Source organism: Esox lucius, chromosome 1 (genome assembly GCF_011004845.1).
Source record: "Esox lucius isolate fEsoLuc1 chromosome 1, fEsoLuc1.pri, whole genome shotgun sequence".
Lineage (NCBI taxonomy): Eukaryota > Metazoa > Chordata > Actinopteri > Esociformes > Esocidae > Esox > Esox lucius.
The window spans coordinates 17,538,049-17,556,503 of record NC_047569.1 but is presented as its reverse complement, the minus strand read 5'-3'; the positions used below and the strand labels follow the sequence as shown (position 1 = coordinate 17,556,503).

General features: G+C 44.7%; 1 protein-coding gene across 4 annotated transcripts in view; it reads right to left on the bottom strand.

Moving 5' to 3' along the window:
- Nucleotides 1-13,542, bottom strand: part of myo18ab (myosin XVIIIAb) — a 113,075-nt gene extending 99,533 nt beyond the window's left edge. For 3 of the 4 annotated variants that reach the window (XM_029120412.2, XM_029120413.2, XM_029120417.2), the window contains exons 1-2: nucleotides 13,424-13,542; nucleotides 8,600-9,825 (exon numbers count right to left, since the gene is read on the bottom strand). In XM_029120412.2, coding sequence (XP_028976245.2) covers nucleotides 8,600-9,655 — 1,056 coding nt within the window. In that variant the 5' untranslated portion in view covers nucleotides 9,656-9,825; nucleotides 13,424-13,542. Of the gene's footprint in view, nucleotides 1-8,599; nucleotides 9,826-13,423 lie in introns of those variants that run through there. The other variant, XM_034293078.1, reaches the window with a different exon arrangement.
- Nucleotides 13,543-18,455: the final 4,913 nt, after the last annotated feature.

Genomic DNA, 18,455 nt, shown 5'->3' with positions numbered 1-18,455 from the left:
TTCATAAAAAAATTCTGTTTATCTACGGCGGCGCATCCTAATTTTGCAGCGGCGGAGCACCCCTCTGATTACAATAGGAGGGAAACACTGCAGACTCAAAGCTCAGAGAAGCCAAGTCAACAGCTCACCCTGGCACCAAGGGTGAAAACGTCAGGCAGGGAAATACTGGAAGTCTTTCTAGCTCCAGGGGAAAAAGCTGGGGAAAAAAGACAGATTTATGGATTTGTTATCTTCCAGTCAACCAGTCAGAACTGATCTATGGCAAGAGCCTCTCCAAGTTGAAAGAAACTCAGTGCCTCTCCAGCACCTGGCCAACGTCAGTGGGGGTGTTATTAGTGTGGTCAGTGTGTTGGTGGCTGTAGGGTGGTGGGGGACAGGGGATGAAGCGCTGCAACGCCCCAGAAAAACTAGGTTTGAGCTGAGAGACCTGAAATGTTTCAGATAGACTGGGAGCCAATCTAATCAGGATTGCTTCCTGAGCAGAGTGAAATAACAAGATGCTCGCCAAAGGCAACAGCAGAAGGAGGGTCGTACTGTAATAAGAGGCAGAGTGTGACGTGTGATCATTAACCTTACAACGTGATGTGGGTGAGCGCGTCTAATTGCGAGCTAGAGCATACCAGCACAGTTGTGTACGGACCAGGACCAAACCAAATGATATGGACACACCAGCAGGACCGTGGACCTCTGCTGATCTGTGGGTGATACGCATTGATTCGCTTAATGGGAATCTGTTGCCAAGCCAGGCGGGGAACCGAGGGAGTGCTCACACACACACACACACACACACACATACACTCAATATCACGCGTTAGGGCTCCTCTGCGCCCGGCCTTTTAAAAGGGTTCTTCTAGTTTGGTCTGGACTGTGGTTGTTTTTACAGTATATTAAATATTATAATGTACCACATCTCTACCAGACAGTTCAGAAAGAATGCCAAGGCATCCGGAAATACCAGAGCCCACTGCCAAAGAAAGAGAGGAAGGGGCAGACAGAGAGGGTTTAGGAAGAGGGAGAGGAACAAAATAGACTGAGAGAAAGAGGGAGGGAGAAGGAGAGGAAAACTAGTAGTGAAGTTAGGAAAAGAGCTGGTTCTGCGAAGAGAGACCACGAGAGCAACTGATTTATCACAGATGGCTGCCACTAAACAGTAACATTCAAGTAAACACACCAGCTCAGGGAGAGCACTAAGAAAAAGCCAAATGGAGCCAAATCACATCAGACATTCTGGGGACAGTTTGTGTGTTTTTATTTCATGCAGTAGACCTACTTTATTGTGTTGAAATCTAACAGCCAGGGAACGATGGAGGGGTTAAAGGAGCAATTCGGCTTAGGTTCTCTATTTCCCAACAGGATGCATCAGAAGTGACAGTGCTAACAACATCTGAACCTAGTCTGTAGCACAGTTGAGGATCCCGCCTGCATGAGGGACTGAAATAGAAGCTGTCAGATACATATCCCTGAAGGGTGGAGATACATCTGCACTGCACCCATTCATTTCAACATTGCAAAGCCCATTTAGCTTTCTCTCATTGATTACTACAGCCTATGGGATCCTATCATTTTCCAATGAAGTTACATAAAAAATAGGGATACACCGATACATCAGCCAGCAATCGGGATTGGGAGATCATAGGCAAAAATGTAATAATCTGTATTGTCTGATTACTTCAAATTTGCCTGATTATTTCAGACATATCACGCTTTCTAGGGTTTCCACTGCATTCATTTTACCATGGCACTCCAGCTATGTGCAACTTGAGAAACACAGATCACACTGTCCAAATTAATTCTGCATACTCTATGCAGCCCAGCGAACAACTTCAGGGAGTGTAAGGTCTTCAGTCAGGGGCACAGAGAGTGCGCAGCAACGACGTGTGCAGTACCGTAGCCTACCAGAATGGATCACTGAAACATGTATTAATTCCCTGCGCAGGATGCTTTTCACCTGAAAATCTCCTGAAGCCGGCATTTCACACGCATGGTGGTTTTCAATGTTAGTTTAAAGTGCAACCGCTATCAAAAACGTCAAATGACTACAGAAGTCAGATTCTGGTCAGCTAGCGAGTGGCGGCAGAAAGGCGCACACAAGTGTTGTTGTCTCCGTTACCACGGTGACCTCCTTTCAGGCTCAGTTGAACATTTCCAATCTCTCATATTTTGGCTTAGTCTCAGGTGAGGTCTCAAGACTTTTGTAAATTAAGCAGCAATATACTACGTTACTTGTTACTATTCTTTTTTCAAATCATTACAGGCACATCATCTGTGGCCACTCCTTCCCCTGGCCCATCACAGCCACAGTGTTCGATGTCGCCAGCCTATTAAGCTGCTACCGTTCCCCAACCCTCTGCACTTGAACATAGCCCAGACTGTCCTGTCTTATTGCACACACCTGTTCCCTCATCATTAAGTGTCTTCATGTTCCCTCTGTTCTCCCCATCCTTGGTCTAGTATTGAGAATTCAGACATTGAAATCATTTTTGGTTTGAGTGCAGACTGATATTCATTGTCAGTCTTCCAGGATATTCCTGTTACAATCTTGCCTGTTTGTTGCTTTTAAGTATCTTTATTTTTACAAGTGTTGCTGCATGCACAGCCTATTTATGTAAAGGAATAAATATCCATGCACTGCAAACCCTGCGCCTGGTTCCTTCCTTCCTGCAATCAGCCTGACAATTACACAGCATACATGTTCATTTTGTGTTTTATGGAGGTTGGCTGTCAAAATGAGTGGCTGGTATATTTTTTAAATATACCTGGCACATTTGCTGGTGAACCAAAAGTTAACTTGACACCCTGCCCAAACAGTTAAGTGCTTTTAAAGCTGCAAACAATGTCAGTGCTCTTAAAGATCTTCAGAAACACAGATCATTTAAACAAATTACTCCTTAGCAAATGACTCTCTATTCAAAGACCAACAATGGCATTTGTTAAAGCAATTTAGAGAGTTAAATACCTTACCTATCTTGTTCATTATATTTCTGTCCAGGCATTGCATGTCCAATTAGAGAAAAGTATTGTGTATTTGTCTTGTAATTTACATATTTTGCATTCATTATCAGAATTATTTTGTCTTTTGTAACTAAAATATACAGAAAAAGTACTTTTATTTGATTGAATTTGCATTTAATGAAATAAGAAGCATCATGAGAAGCAATATGTTTTATATAATTTGCTAGGGTACACAGGTACAGAAATAAGAAAAAATTGGTAGCGGCCGATTGTGGTATACTAATATCTGCCATCGGTAGCGGCCCATTGTGGTATACTAATATCTGCCATCGGTATCGGCCCATTGTGGTATACTAATACCTGCCATCGGTAGCGGCCCATTGTGGTATACTAATACCTGCCATCGGTAGCGGCCCATTGTGGTATACTAATACCTGCCATCGGTAGCGGCCCATTATGGTATACTAATAACTGCCATCGGTAGCGGCCCATTGTGGTATACTAATATCTGCCATCGGTAGCGGCCCATTGTGGTATACTAATACCTGCCATCGGTAGCGGCCCATTGTGGTATACTGATATCTGCCATCGGTATCGGCCCATTGTGGTATACTGATACCTGCCATCGGTACCGGCCCATTGTGGTATACTAATATCTGCCTTCGGTATCGGCCCATTGTGGTATACTAATATCTGCCATCGGTATCGGCCCATTGTGTGGTATACTAATATCTGCCATCTGTATCGGCCCATTGTGGTATACTAATATCTGCCATCGGTATCGGCCCATTGTGGTATACTAATACCTGCCATCGGTAGCGGCCCATTGTGGTATACTAATATCTGCCATCGGTATCGGCCCATTGTGGTATACTAATATCTGCCATCGGTAGCGGCCCATTGTGGTATACTAATACCTGCCATCGGTAGCGGCCCATTGTGGTATACTAATACCTGCCATCGGTAGCGGCCCATTGTGGTATACTAATACCTGCCATCAGTAGCGGCCCATTGTGGTATACTGATATCTGCCATCGGTATTGGCCCATTGTGGTATACTAATACCTGCCATCGGTATCGGCCCATTGTGGTATACTAATACCTGCCATCGGTAGCGGCCCATTGTGGTATACTAATACCTGCCATCGGTATGCATTCCTACTAAAAAGCAGCAAGTCTGTCCATGGTTCACTCTCTCCACCTTTCCAATGTTTTACTTTGGTTTCCGTCACACATAAGGACCAGTGATGTTATTGCTCCCCAGCCTCAGAGCAGAACTGGCTGTGGCGGAATGTGTACAAATGTTCCCAGAACGCACTGTGTTGCGGGTCAGTTGCAAGAGCTTGTCCAGAGCTTGTGTTTTTGCGCTGGGTTAGTACACACAAACACAAACAGAGCCAACTCCACTGGGCTGATTTCACACTGGCTCGGTAGCAACAACTAGCAGAGTGGCTAGAAAAGAGCTTCCTGAGCTCAGAGTGTTAGTAACATCTAGTTGTTACTGTACGTTTTGTTTTGTTCCCATGGCAGATGATGCTCTCTTGTTTTGGCTGGAGTTGTATAGCCATGGAATACAAACCGTCCCTCCAGGACAACAGAGGGGACCATGAACTACCTAGTGATAGGTCAGAATGAATACCGGGCATTATACCGGTGGGCGTCTACGTGTCCTGTATATTTGTTATTGCCGGCGTGCACGTGTATGTCTGCATATGTGTCTGTGTTGTGCACATGCGGTACACAGCTGGAGGGGGCACCAGGGAGGTAAGAAGAGGTGTTTTCTCTTTACGAGGCACTGGGTCTCTCAGCTCCACTACAGAGATCCAGCCAGCCAGACTGGGGCCCACCCAGATATGGACCAAGTACCTCATAGGGGATATTATCTCTGAGTCTACAGAGGACTATTAAAACACACTCGACTCCAAACCACGCTTCACAGTCACAACACAGCTAGCGCCGCTGGAGTGGAAGCGACAGCCATGCAGCTATTAAACTAATGTGCTAATCGTAAAACCCACAACATTGACTAATACATTTCGTTCATTTTCTTTAATCATCTGTTGGATTCCTCAGCCCCTGTGGACGGCGGACTGAAATGACTCTGGCGGGACTGTCTTGAGGTTGCTTGGGGTTTCTGAGAGTGCAGTGTTTCCAGAGGTATCTGCTGAGGAAGCAGGAGACAGAGGAGCGGACGCCGATGTGGTGTGAGTCACGGTTTGACATGGACGTTCAGGAGGCTACATTCAGGAGGGAGGGCAAGTGGGACAAGGCTGAGAGAGAGAGAGAGAGAGAGAGAGAGAGAGAGAGAGAGAGATAGATCCTGGACGAGGAAACATCGTTGGGAAAAATCGAGGCTACAAAGCAGTCAGTAATCAACCTGTTGTTTTAGGTTCTGGACAAACTTGCAGGGTGTGGGCGGAGTCAGCTCAGACACCATCTGGGTGGACTGTCTCTCCCTCCTCAGCCTCATGTAAATCCAAAATAGACTTTTATTATGTATCTGGTTTGTCCCAGAGAGGAGCAATTATTCAGCCTTCTCCCCATCCCGGTCATTCTTGCAAGGATATCCTGTTAATGTGAGGCACTGCTAGTGTGCTTCCAGTCTGTCTGAGGCAGTGTGTGTGTGTGTGTGTGTGTGTGTGTGTGTGTGTGTGCGCGCACGTTCATTTTTAAAGCCTCATTTCAGAGTACATTCCCAAGCAGGCTGCTCTTCCTGACCCCTGCCCTCCTCACATTCCTTAGCTATGCAAGAGGAGGATTTCAACATGTTTTTCTCTGCCAAGGAAAGTTGGATGTAGAAATTGTAAAGAGACTTTAAAAATAGAAAAACACCCACACACCCCCTTGCTCCCTCTTCCCACAAACTGAGCTCCTACTCAACCCTGGCGGCTGTTTGATGGTCCGACCTGCTCCGAGAGGATGAGGGTCCCAGGTCATACTGTAGAGGTCACAGCAGTCTCCACAGCACTGGTTCTCCACTTGTGAGAGGTTTTGAATGAGTCCTGGGCATCAGAAAATACGTCTTTTTTTTTTTTTTTTTACTGTTATGTAATAGAATTTTCTGGCATTTACCTAGGTTTTTTCATCTATGATCTAACTGCTACATCTATGGTCTATATAGCATGTCAAGTTTCATCACATATACAAAAATAAATTGTTTGCTTCTGAGACAACCTGGTTCAATTTGGGTCCCAAGGCCAAACCGACTGAGGGCTGAGAAGCACTTCTTCAGAGGATATTCCTCTTGACTCTGAACTCTCCTTGTGACTTTCAACTATTGAAATGTAGCCCATGTTTTCATTTAGTGTCCCTATGCTCCTCCAGACCGTTGTTGACCACACCCACGTCCCCCACAGGCTTGACCACAGCCTTCCATCCGGAAGCTGAGGACTCATTCATTAACTTCCAGTGAAATAAACCCATACCGTGTGGTTATTAAACACAGACAGAATGAGCATCGATCATGGATGTGCCGATACGTTGGATTGTAAAATCGGAGAGGATCAGCTGGTTGTGTCAGAGTGAAAACATGCCTCCTTCCCATGCAGCTCCATTACAGCCTTTGTCAGAGGGACTGAGTTATGGCCAGCCTGTTGGGTCTCCATTATTACAATGGCTGACCCGACCGCTCAAGCTGCTGCTGTTTGTTAAAGAAGACAAAAGGGATGTGAAGCTGGCCTGCCGCCGACTGGGACCAAATTATCAGTAACACACCCACAGACGTGCGCACGCATGCACACACACATACACACGCCCACTTCCACACACACACTTCCACACACACACTTCCACACGCCCACACACACAAATCAACAAGTATCCCTCACTTCCTGTTTGTTTGAAGGAAAGGCAGGGTTCAGCAACTTGGTGAAAAAACAACCCCCTCATCAACACTGTCTCAACAGGGCTTTTCCTAAGAAACCCGCCCCGGGGACCCGGCAGAGAGAACCCACAGAAACACAAGCCATCTCCACACGAGCAATCACTTGTTCTCTTTCTACCAGAAACCCTCCAAAGAACAACATGCGGCCAGAACAGGGCTCGCTCTCAGCAGATGAATTCAGTTGTGGTGGAGTGGATTAGAGCACCTTCAATTATGACTTTGGTGTCACAAGGGTCCTGAATCTCAGCCAATGGGACGGCTCGCTGCATGACAGAGCTGCAGAACAGGCGACAACAAAGACACAGGACTGTTACGGGAAAGGGCATCAGCTGGGTGACAACAGAGGGGGAGCGGGCTGGCGGGGGTGTGGGAGAGGGGAAGGGCAGGGTGGACGGCAGAGGACAAAGGAGTCACCGATGGAATACAGACTGAGCTGCCCCACTGCACACATCTCAGGGCGTGGACTGGCTGCATCTCCCAGATGGGGCAGACTGAAACCGTAGCCCTCCGAGCACAGGAAGTCAGCCAGTGCCTGGGATCCAATTCTAATCTCCACTCCCTGGTTCTGTCCTGGGAGACGGCAGTGGGTTGCACTGCACAGGGGGAGAGGCACAGGGCCAGGAACGGCACAAAGGGGGAGGCTGGCCTCAAACTGAACAGCACAGCAAAGCAAGTCCTTCTTTGTTTATTGGTAAATCCCAAAATAGAACAATGGCGAAAATTCCAGAGTGAGGAAGAAAGGAGGGGTGGGGGGTTACTAAGTGCTACTGATGTGTGAGCACGTTTCGGAGGAACCAATCATTTCCCCAATGTTCAAGCCTTTCTGTAACAACTGTGTTCTAATGACCTAAGACTCAAAGAAGCCATATCTTCATGCACGCAGGCACACACTAACACGCTCACTCACACGCACACGCTCACTCACACGCACATGCTCACTCACACGCACATGCTCACTCACACGCACATGCTCACTCACACGCACACGCTCACTCACACGCACATGCTCACTCACACGCACATGCTCACTCACACGCACACGCTCACTAACACGCACACGCTCACTCACACGCACACGCTCACTCACACGCACACGCTCACTCACACGCACACGCACACTCACACGCACACGCACACTCACATGCACACGCTCACTCACACGCACACGCACACTCACACGCACACACACACTCACATGCACGCGCACACTCACACACACGCTCACGCGCACACTCACACGCACACACACACGCGCACACGCACGCACACACACGCACACACGCACACACGCACACACGCACACACGCACACACGCACACTTCAAATCCAACTGTTGCGAGTTAGCAGGAGGCGTGTGTTGCACTACTTGTTGATCTCCTTTAACCCTAATGTGATTAAAGGGAGAAGTTACTGGATTTCAAGCACACTGGACCACTCCATAGGTTGGGCCACCTGCTGGGCAGCTGTGTGGGAACTGAGAGTGAAACATGTTTGTTTGTTAGGCCTAGTAAGCACAGAAGAAACGGTGATCAGCAGACGTTTCAGAGAAACAATACCCATCCTGTTCAAACATACAGAACATAAACCATTCATTGGTGAATCGGTCACACTCAATGACCCCACACTGCCAAGGGATGTATTGGAAGGGTTAAGCTGGGTTCATTTCACCTCCACAGAACAGCAGAAGCAGCTCGTGGACATAGGTTGCCTTTCAAGAAGAAGTAGGTCTGAATGGGATGCCTATCTAGGTCGGGGGTAACTTACATCCAGAGCCTCCCGACGTAGGCCCTCAGTGTTCCTCAGCCAGCAGCCACTCAGCTCACTCAGCTCCAGGATAGGCTGCACCTTCAGCCTCACCGTGTCCCCAGACTGACGGATCATCTCCACGATCTCATCCCTGGTCTTGTTCTCCACATTCCGTCCGTTGATCTCCACCAGGCGGTCCCCCGGCACGAGCCCCAGGGCCAGGTCCTTAGTGCCAGCCCCGGGCTCGGCGAAGTGCACCACCCTCCGATAGACCCCTCCATCTGCTCCGCGGTCCAGCATGGTGGTGCGGCGCAGGGAGAACCCAAAGTCGCCGGTGTTGCGCCGCTGGAGCTCCAGCTCCCGCGGTTCTGGAGACTGTGGCGGGATGACTGCAGGGAGCCTCAGGTCCGCCTGGAAAGTCTTGTCTACCACTTCGGGGATTCGGGCCTTCTTGACTGGCGCGGGCCACGGTGCCGGCCCGGCTCCCAGCCCAACCACTAGGCTTGGCTTCTGCTGTACGCTGTGATTGCGCTGCGGGTCAAAAACCTTTGTCTCCACCTGCGGCGACGGAGCGGCTGAGTTCTGTCCCGAGGGAGTAGAGGTCTCCGAGGGGCTCTCCTCTTTGCTCCTCTGGGAGAAGGAGAAGCGCTTCATGACCTGAGAGGAGTTGTGCTTGGCAATGGAGCCGAAGTGGGCCACGCGGTCTCGCACCGAGCCCCTGTCCTTGTCCGGACCTCCGCCCCCTTCGCCCTTCAGATCGTCGGTGGAGCTGGTCGTGCTCAGGCCGTCCGCGTCCAACACCATGCTGCTGCGGTTGCTCAAGCCATCCGACTCGATGTCAGTGAGACTGAGCTCGTGACTACTGGCCACCTTGATGGGGATGGGGTTGGAGATCTCCAGCTTGTTCTTGGACTCCCGCTTGGACTCCCTCTTGAGGTTGAAGAACCCGCGTCTCATGCTCATCTCCTCCAGGCTGCGGAGCTCGGCTGCAGACATCCTCTCCTTCTTGTCCTTCTTCTCCTTCTCCTTCCTCCCTGCATCCTTCTCCTTGTCCTTTTTGATCAGGTTGAACATGCTGAGCCTGCTGCTCTGCTCAACGCAGTACGTCCTCCTACCAATGTGGCTACTGTTTCCTCAGGCCAGGGGGGTGTTTCCATACAGAGGCAGAGGTCCAGTTATTTTAGGGTGTCCAGTCTTTCGTAACGTCCAAAACAGGGGGTTAAGCAGCCACTAATTCAAATGCCCTGAGGGAGAGAAACAGCATGTTCAGCCAAACTTCATATCTGGAATGAGGGAAAGAGTAAACGTCCTGACTGTGTCTCATAAATATAATTAGCTCACACCCAACAAATCATTACAAGGGAGGAATTTGTCACAGAAAACGGAATCCTGCATCAAAGAAAAAACTATTTAATTTCTCCTACGAACTAAACATCCATTAAAGCCTTTTGAATAGGCCTATATATGGAGCAATCCATAACTTGCAACAGTCTGTTATGAAAAATATATTACACACATTGCAACCAAGGATGTTTAAGTGATCTTGGCAAAAGAGACAACATTCCTAGATCCCATTAGAGCTCCACTTAGCCAAAACCTCAAAAATCAAGAGAAATCTTTTCACCAAAAAGCAAAGACACTCAACATACTGCATAAGGCAGGCAGGAGAACATTCCCAAAATCTGGGTTTCATTACTTTTTTTCTGCCATAGAGAAGCTACTCAGTCCCCCCTCTCCACAGGGTAGCATTGCGCAAAAATCCCCAACAGGCTAACTCTTTATCCCCAATTGACGTAGCCAAGGCCAGCGTTTCCCAAACTTGGGACTGTGACCTCTAGTCGGGTCACCTAATTCCAAAACATGAGACACCGGAGAACCAAAATGTAATTGGTTCATAAAACCGGGGTTGTGTGAATGATCTCCACTCAGCAATAAATGGACTAGTTTCTGTTTTCGTTGAACAAAAATGGAACCAACATTAAGCTACAAAAATATATGACCCCATTTCTGTAGAAAAAGACATGTGTAACATGTGTATGCATTCAGAATTACTTGTAACATAATGGACAGGACCAGTCATTAGACTGGTAGATAAAGAACAACATGAATAATGGTGTTCCTTACAACACAAAATGCCATACATAATAAAATGTCATTGATGTTTTCCTGAACTTACCAAAACTTTTCTGATGCATTTCAAGCCATACTTCCTTCAGATTCAAAAAAATATTCAAACTTAAACAAATACGTTTACGTCAATAAATTTACGTCACAATTTATATTTTTGCATTAAAATATCCTTTTACGCAATACATATCTCAACTCCAAACTGACTCCATTGTGCGTGGCCAACAACCACCATTTTCAGGTAATCTGAGCAAGCACCTGAGCGGCCCAATTGGTGCCTGTCGTTTTACTTCATTTGTTGAAGGGCATGTCTCAGATCAAAGGACCTCTTGTTTCTCTGCCTTTGGTACTACCCTCTTAAACGCCTGCTGGGTCAATCCTCCCCTATGGTTGTACCTGTTGTTAGTTATAGGTACACACAACTGTTCAGCTTGGTGTCTATATGTTGGTGTACAGGCAAGCACATAGAGTGCCTTCAAAAGTATTCATACCCCATCACTCCATATTTTGCTGTGTTATAGACTTCATTTATAACTGAGACCATTTTATTTCATGGTGTGTTGTGTGTAGATTGATAGCTGGAAATATTTATTTAATCAATTCTAAATTAGGTTTATAAATCCAGCAAGATGCGGAAAAAGTGAAGGGATCTGAATACTTTCCAAAGGCACTGTACATTTAGAATCAAACCAACCCTGAGACACAAATCACTATTTTGAAAACACTTGGCCCCCTATGTTTGATTTCAAAGGGCTCTAGTGAGGGGGAAAGGACGTGGCAGGAGGGAGGACTGTAGGGAAGGTGCAATAGCCTGTTTAGGAGGAAGGTGACCCTTTAGAATTTTGTGGCGAGAGGCTTTAGAGAAGATGGGACCCTAACATTCCAACTCAGTTACCTTTGAAATTCAAGTCTGAAAACAAGTGATATTGATGACCAGAGGCACAAATCGGCACCTAAATAACATAGCACACAATTTTAAGGAACACTTTTTGGCTTGATAGGGCCCCTTTTACAACTAGAGGACAAAAACTGTAGAATGCATCTTTTATGTCTGCCAAAGCAAAATAGGCAATACCTACCTCTTCTGCCGAAGTGATAGCATACATGTATCAATTGAGCAGTCTTACTGCAATTTTAGTGAAGGACGGAGCAGATGAACATGGGCCAGAATAAACACAGTCTACTCTGGTAGATACTGGGTTGGAACTTTCATGTCAAAAGTTCCCACATTTCCCAGAAGTAGTAGACCCCCAAACAAGCTCCACTAACAAGCATCCAGATGATTTCATCCAACAAACAAGGAACAAGAAAGCAAGATGTTTTCAGGACCAGCTAAAAATGGTCTGGAAGCAAAAATAAGAATAATAACAATATATGAAATACAATTTATTCATATTTCATGTACATCTTGTAGAAAAAGACCACCTGTGACCACACATTATAAACCCACCCTCTCTGAAATGACATGCATTCTAAAGGCTGCAACCATGCAACTATCCTCTTCATGTTGACACTGAGGATATGCAGATGAATTACTGTAGCCTAGTTAGAAGGTGTACCCACGATACATTGTATGATAGAACATTGCCAATTGGAAGAACATAACACTATGCACAAAACGTGTTACTCTAAGGCAATGATTACCAAGGGCACGAATGATCAGTCTGATCAGTCTTCTCATTTAATAAGTAATAAACAACAGAAGATTTGTCATTTTTCATTTAAAATGAACCTCTGAACACAAGCATGTAGATGAATGTCCTGCACAAAATAGGTCTAACGACAACGTTTAGATATTAATTCCTCATGAACGGTTGATTGACTGCTACAGAAATACAGTACTATATATTAGCAAACACTTCACATCGGGTCAGGCAGGCAACACACTTTCAGGCACTCAAAGGTTAAGCTCAGTTCGTTTAGAGTTAACTATTAAATTATTTGCATAGTTTAAATTATGTATAATCACTTTTAGGCATCATTTTAACAACAAATGCAATGGAATCATGGTTGCATGAAGCTCCCTGCTCCTTTTCAGATGACAGAATAATACTCTTTCATGATTTGCTTGCCTGATGCTGCAGAAGTTTTGATACAATATCTCTCTTATTTCTTCCCACTAACGCATGTATTCTATGAGCACACAACTGTACCACTTAGCTACATTTTGGTTACAACAATGAAATGCCCCTGAAATACTAGGCACGCTCCACTACGCTATCGTGTGAGGTGTCATCGTTACCCATTCACTCAATGGACATGGGGAGGACAAAAAGCGAGAACGCTACTAGCAAACTAGCTAGCTGCTTACTGATAGCTAGTTTTCACATATTGGGAATTCTAGCTAATGTTTTACAGCTCAGGGTTATTAGCTATAACTGTAAGGTAATATAATCTAAACCTGCTGTCAAAACAAAGCCTTGTCTACAAGACTTCATTGATAAAATTGTTAGCGTTGAGCTAAAGTTACCAATGCGCCTTTTAGTTAGCTTGCACAATTAGCTGGCAGCCCAAGCCTGTGTTCTTTTTCTCTTATTTTCTGCTGAAGCCTATATCAGCTAGCTAGCTGCTATAACCCTGGGAATTTTTTTTGTGGGATTTCTGAGACCTATATATAGATATCCTATGGAAAGCCATTTAACTTAAAATGTTTGGCTTAAATTCGTGCCATTGATTGACAAATATAACATCTTTATCAGATTATGGAGGACTCACCGTTTTCAGTGTGTTAGTCCTCTGTGTCGGTGGTTTGACACTGTCGGGTTCGAAATCCGAGGGAGCTGTGTTGATGGGTGCAGCTCGCGGTAGAAAGAAGCTGCGCTGACTGTAAGATTAGATGGCTGGTTACTGCATGCAACAAGAATCATAGAAAATCTATCAAATAGTGATTCCTGCTGGCCATTCGGGTTTATTGCAAGTTGGACACGAACTGCTTATCAAAGATTGCATTATCATCAACACTCCAAGTTGAAAATGACTGGTTATTTGTCCATTTTCGTGGAATGTCTGTGAAGATTGGTAGGGGGTGAACAAAATACATAAAAGTCTTTGTGAATTGTTTTCTGTTATTTTGTTGGTATATGTATTAGCATACCACCATTGTTTAAAACCTCTTTAATTTGAATTACAAATTATAGAATATGCCAGCTGAATGCAAGAAGGTGTTAAATAGACATTGCCACCCTGTTAATAACACACTGAAAAAACATGTTTCACGTTTTGTGCACATGAGAAAAGTCTGGGATCATTTATTTTAGCTCATCCAACATGGGACCAAAACCTTCTATATTTTATTTTTATACACAACAAAACAGATAATTCACCATATATTACATGCCAAAATGAACACTGAATACAAATTTACTGAGTAAAATGAGACCATTTACCATAGGTATGAAACATATATTTTCCACTGTTATAACTAGTTTATAATTGCAATAACAAACCTCTGGGTTTTGTGTTATATGACTAATATGTCATTGCTATACCACCACCACTGGCCTATTGTTTAAATACACCTTGTCTGTCAGAGGTTTCTCAAATTGATTCAGGTCTGGGGAATGTGGGGGCCAGTCAATGGCATCAATGCCTTTGTCATCCAGGAACTGCCTACACACTCTGGCCACATGAGGCTGGGCATTGTCCTGCACCAGGAAGAACCCAGGGCCCACTACACCAGTGTAAGGTCTGACGATGGGTCTGAGGATTACCTAACAGCAGTCATGGTACCATTGACTAGCAAGTGAAGATCTGTGCCTCCAAGGATATGCCGCCCCAGACCATCACTGACCCACCACCTAGCCGGTCATGCTAGATGAAGTTTCTAGCACCATACAGTAACATTCATCACGCCATCTGTCACGTATGTTCAGTGTGAACCTGCGTGAACCTCCTTTTGGTGTGAACAGAGTGCCAATGGCAGATCTGCCAATTGTGGTGTTCTCTGGCAAACGTCAATCAAGCTGCACAGTGCTGTGCTATGAGCACAGGTCCCACCAGAGGACGTCAAGACCTTATGCCACCCTCGTGGAGTCTGTTTCTGAGTTTGGTCAGAAACATGCACACCAGTAGCCCGCTAGAGTTCCTTTTGTAGGGCTCTGGTAGTGCTCCTCCTGTTCCTCCTTGCACATAGGAGCAGATACCGTTCCTGCTGCTGGGTTGATGCCCTTTAAGGCCCTGTCCAGCTCTCCTCCTGTAACAGCCCATCTCATAGTATCTCCTCCATGCACTTGAGACTGTACTGGGAGACAGAGCAAACCTTCTGGCGACGGCACATGTAGATGTGCAATCCTGGAGAAGCTGGACTGTCTGTGCAACCTGAATGGGCTGCAGGTACCGCCTCATTCTACCAGTAGTTACAAGGACACTAACAAAACACAAAACTTGAGAAGAATCAGTCAGGAAGGATAAGGAGAGAGCAATTGTCTGTGGCCACCACCTGCAAAACCATTCCTTTTTTCGGGGTTGTCTTGCTGTTGCCTCTCTAATGAACCTGTTATCACATAAATTTGTACCAAAACAGATTTCCTTGATTCACAATCGCTTATGCTTCCTAACTGGACATATTGATATCCCTGAAGTTTAATTGACTTGTTGTTATATTGTGATGATTACGTGTTCCCTTATTTTTTATTAGCAATATATATGGTGTATTGGAAAGTATTTATTTTCTACACATTATGTTGTGATATAGACTTAATGTATAATGTATTTCTTTTCACCATCAATCTACATGCAATATTCCATAATGATAAAGCCAAAACAAGATTTTATACATTGAAAATAAAAAACTGAAATATCTCATCTGCATTTCATGTTGAAAGAATCTTCATCCCAGTCTGAGGTTCTGTGTGCTCTTGATCAGGTTTTCTTCAAGGACTTATTTGGTATTTGCACAGTTCATTGTTTCCTCAATCCTGACCAGTATTCCAGTTGCTGTTGTTGAGAATCATCCCCACAGCACGATGCTCCCACCACCATTCTCCATTGTAGGGATGGTAATTAGCCAGGTGATGAACGATACCTTATTTTCGCTCTTGGCATTCAGGTCAAATAGTTTGATTTTGGTCACAACAGATCTTTGTGTTTCCAAACTGCTTACATTTCACAATGATAATGGGGAGCCCAGTGTGCTTCTGGAAACTTTCAGTGCTTTAGCAATTTTATCCTTTTATGCCCAATTCAAAAATCTCATACATTTTTATTTTATTTGCTTACAGTACAACCTGTGCCATATTTGTGTTGTTGGTTTACCTGTACTGGAAATTCACACCTTCGCTCATGTGTACTGAAGTGTTTCCCCCTCTTTGTTTGCTGCATCAGGTGTAACGCTTAACAACGGAAACATAACGCTTAGGTCAAGTCATAATCTATAAGGTAAGTGATAACAAACCTGATTCAGTAGTGAGCCTAGGCTTCTTCTAGACAAGAGCTAACATCAAGACAAGATAATGCAGGATGTTAAAATATACATTAAAAAAGCTAATATGCCAGACTAACTACATCACTGGAAAGGCAGCGTTGCTAAGAGTAGCTCTTTGTTTTGCATAACTTGACTTGCATGAATGAGAGGACTCTTGGATTGACTCACAAAGCATTTCTAAACAAGCTATTTATTTTTGGTCTTAATCTTATGCAATTCCATTGCCCTAGCTGAAAAATAAGGATGAACTCTGATTTTGTGTTTTGTTTGCTTGATGTCTGAAGTAGAAGTGCCTTGCTCCTTATGGCCACACATGGAGGGAATGACAAGGAATCCGAAGGTGACCCAGGCAAACTGTTATTCTGAAGTGGTGTCTGGCCATAATCCTGTTAACACCCAACCCATGATTCCCGGAGGCCCTCTACCCCCAGGCCTTGTGCCCCGTTGGGCTCCAGTGGTGATGCCCGCCCATCTAAGACCCCTAGACTGTCTCCCAGGACTCGTCCATCAGGATATTAATCTGGCTGAAGTGATTCTGGGAGGTGAATAATAGCTACATTGTGAAGAATAGCGTCAGGCAGCAGGTGTTTGCTGTAGCACAGAACAACTGCTACACTTTACAGTGCTGTGGCCCCAGCCACTCTCAAAATCAGTAAGCAGTGGGTCGGTATAATGCAGGAAGTCTTCACGGGTGCAGATAATTTTGGAATCTCCTTCCCCATGGACCTGGATGTGAAGATGAAGGCTGTGATGCTGGGAGCCTGCTTCCTGATTGACTTCATGTACTTTGAGAGCAGTGTGGCTTTTATATTCAGCTATACGTTATATACATATATATATATATATATTATTATGTATAAGTTAGTCAACTATAAATGCATTATTTAATTATAATTTTGAAATAATTTAATGCAGATATCAATCTTGGCTCAAATCATTTTATTATAATTTATCTTTTTTACCCAATTTCTTTAAGCAATTCCTCAGTTCTGGAAAGTCCAAAAATTGAGGTATCTGTCCTCCAATGCATATTTTGGTAAGCAGGTTTGAGAGTCGATAATGAAGATACCCATTGAAACACATCAACACAATGCTAAAGGCTGAAATACACTGCACAATATAGTCAGATCTATGGGCTTTACCCATAAGAAATCCACATATTCAGTAAGTCAGTCAAGTCACTCAATGAACTAGTTGTTTTTAGCCGTATATTTGGGTCAGAATCAGGACATACATTGGCAGGTTTACATGTGTTGCAAAAAAATTATCATGGCAACTGATGATATGTTGATTATCCTAAAAAGCCCTCAATGACCAGTTGTGTGGTGAAGCCACTGCCATTACTTCAAAGAAGCATAGAGGCTTGGCAAAATGTGCTTCTGTTTGTATAATAGAAAAAAAGCTGACACTAGAGGCCGCCATTTACCATTCTTTTTATTTCACAGATTAACTATCTGCGTCATGTAAAATTATAACAGGATAGCTTCTTAATAACAGACTACCGCGGAGTACTTTTTATAGTTTTAAATGCACATGGGAAACAGTTTGTTGCTAGTCTAGCAACACAAAGAACCATCCCTTTCTTATAAAGGGGCACAACATATTTCAAGGTTTAGACCCACACATCATCAAAATACAAATTGTATTATTTATTTTTTTAGACATCCCACAAGATATGCACGTTACATTGCTATGATGAGGCCCAATACTATCTTCTACACAGTTAACTCCCTATTGAGACTAGCAACTGAATGGTGAGCTCCATCTCTAGTCCAACATGACACTGAAGCTGGAGCACTTAATTCTTTTAGTTTTTTGGAAAAATATTTCCCATAGTTCAACTCATTGATGGGGGGCGTTGAGGGAGACCCACATGCAGGTAGCCAAATGCTCTCCTCCTTTCGCTCCATCTCTTTCCTTAATTCCACTCACCTTTCTTCCCTCTATCTATTCTCCCCTCTTCCGGTTCCCTCCTCTCCATCTCCTTTACTTTCTTCCTCTGTCTATTCCTATTCCATTCTCTCCATATCTTTTTCCTATTTTATCCACTCTGGTCTACTCTCTGTTTCACTCTGGTCTACTCTCTGTTTCACTCTGGTCTACTCTGTTTCACTCTGGTCTACTCTCTGTTTCACTAAGGTCTACTCTCTGTTTCACTCTGGTCTACTCTCTGTTTCACTCTGGTCTACTCTCTGTTTCACTCTGGTCTACTCTCTGTTTAACTCTGGTCTACTCTCTGTTTCACTCCGGTCTACTCTCTGCTCTTCCATGTCACCTTCTGGCTTTTGTTTCTCCTCTGTACCATTGTCTCTTATTTTCAAGAAT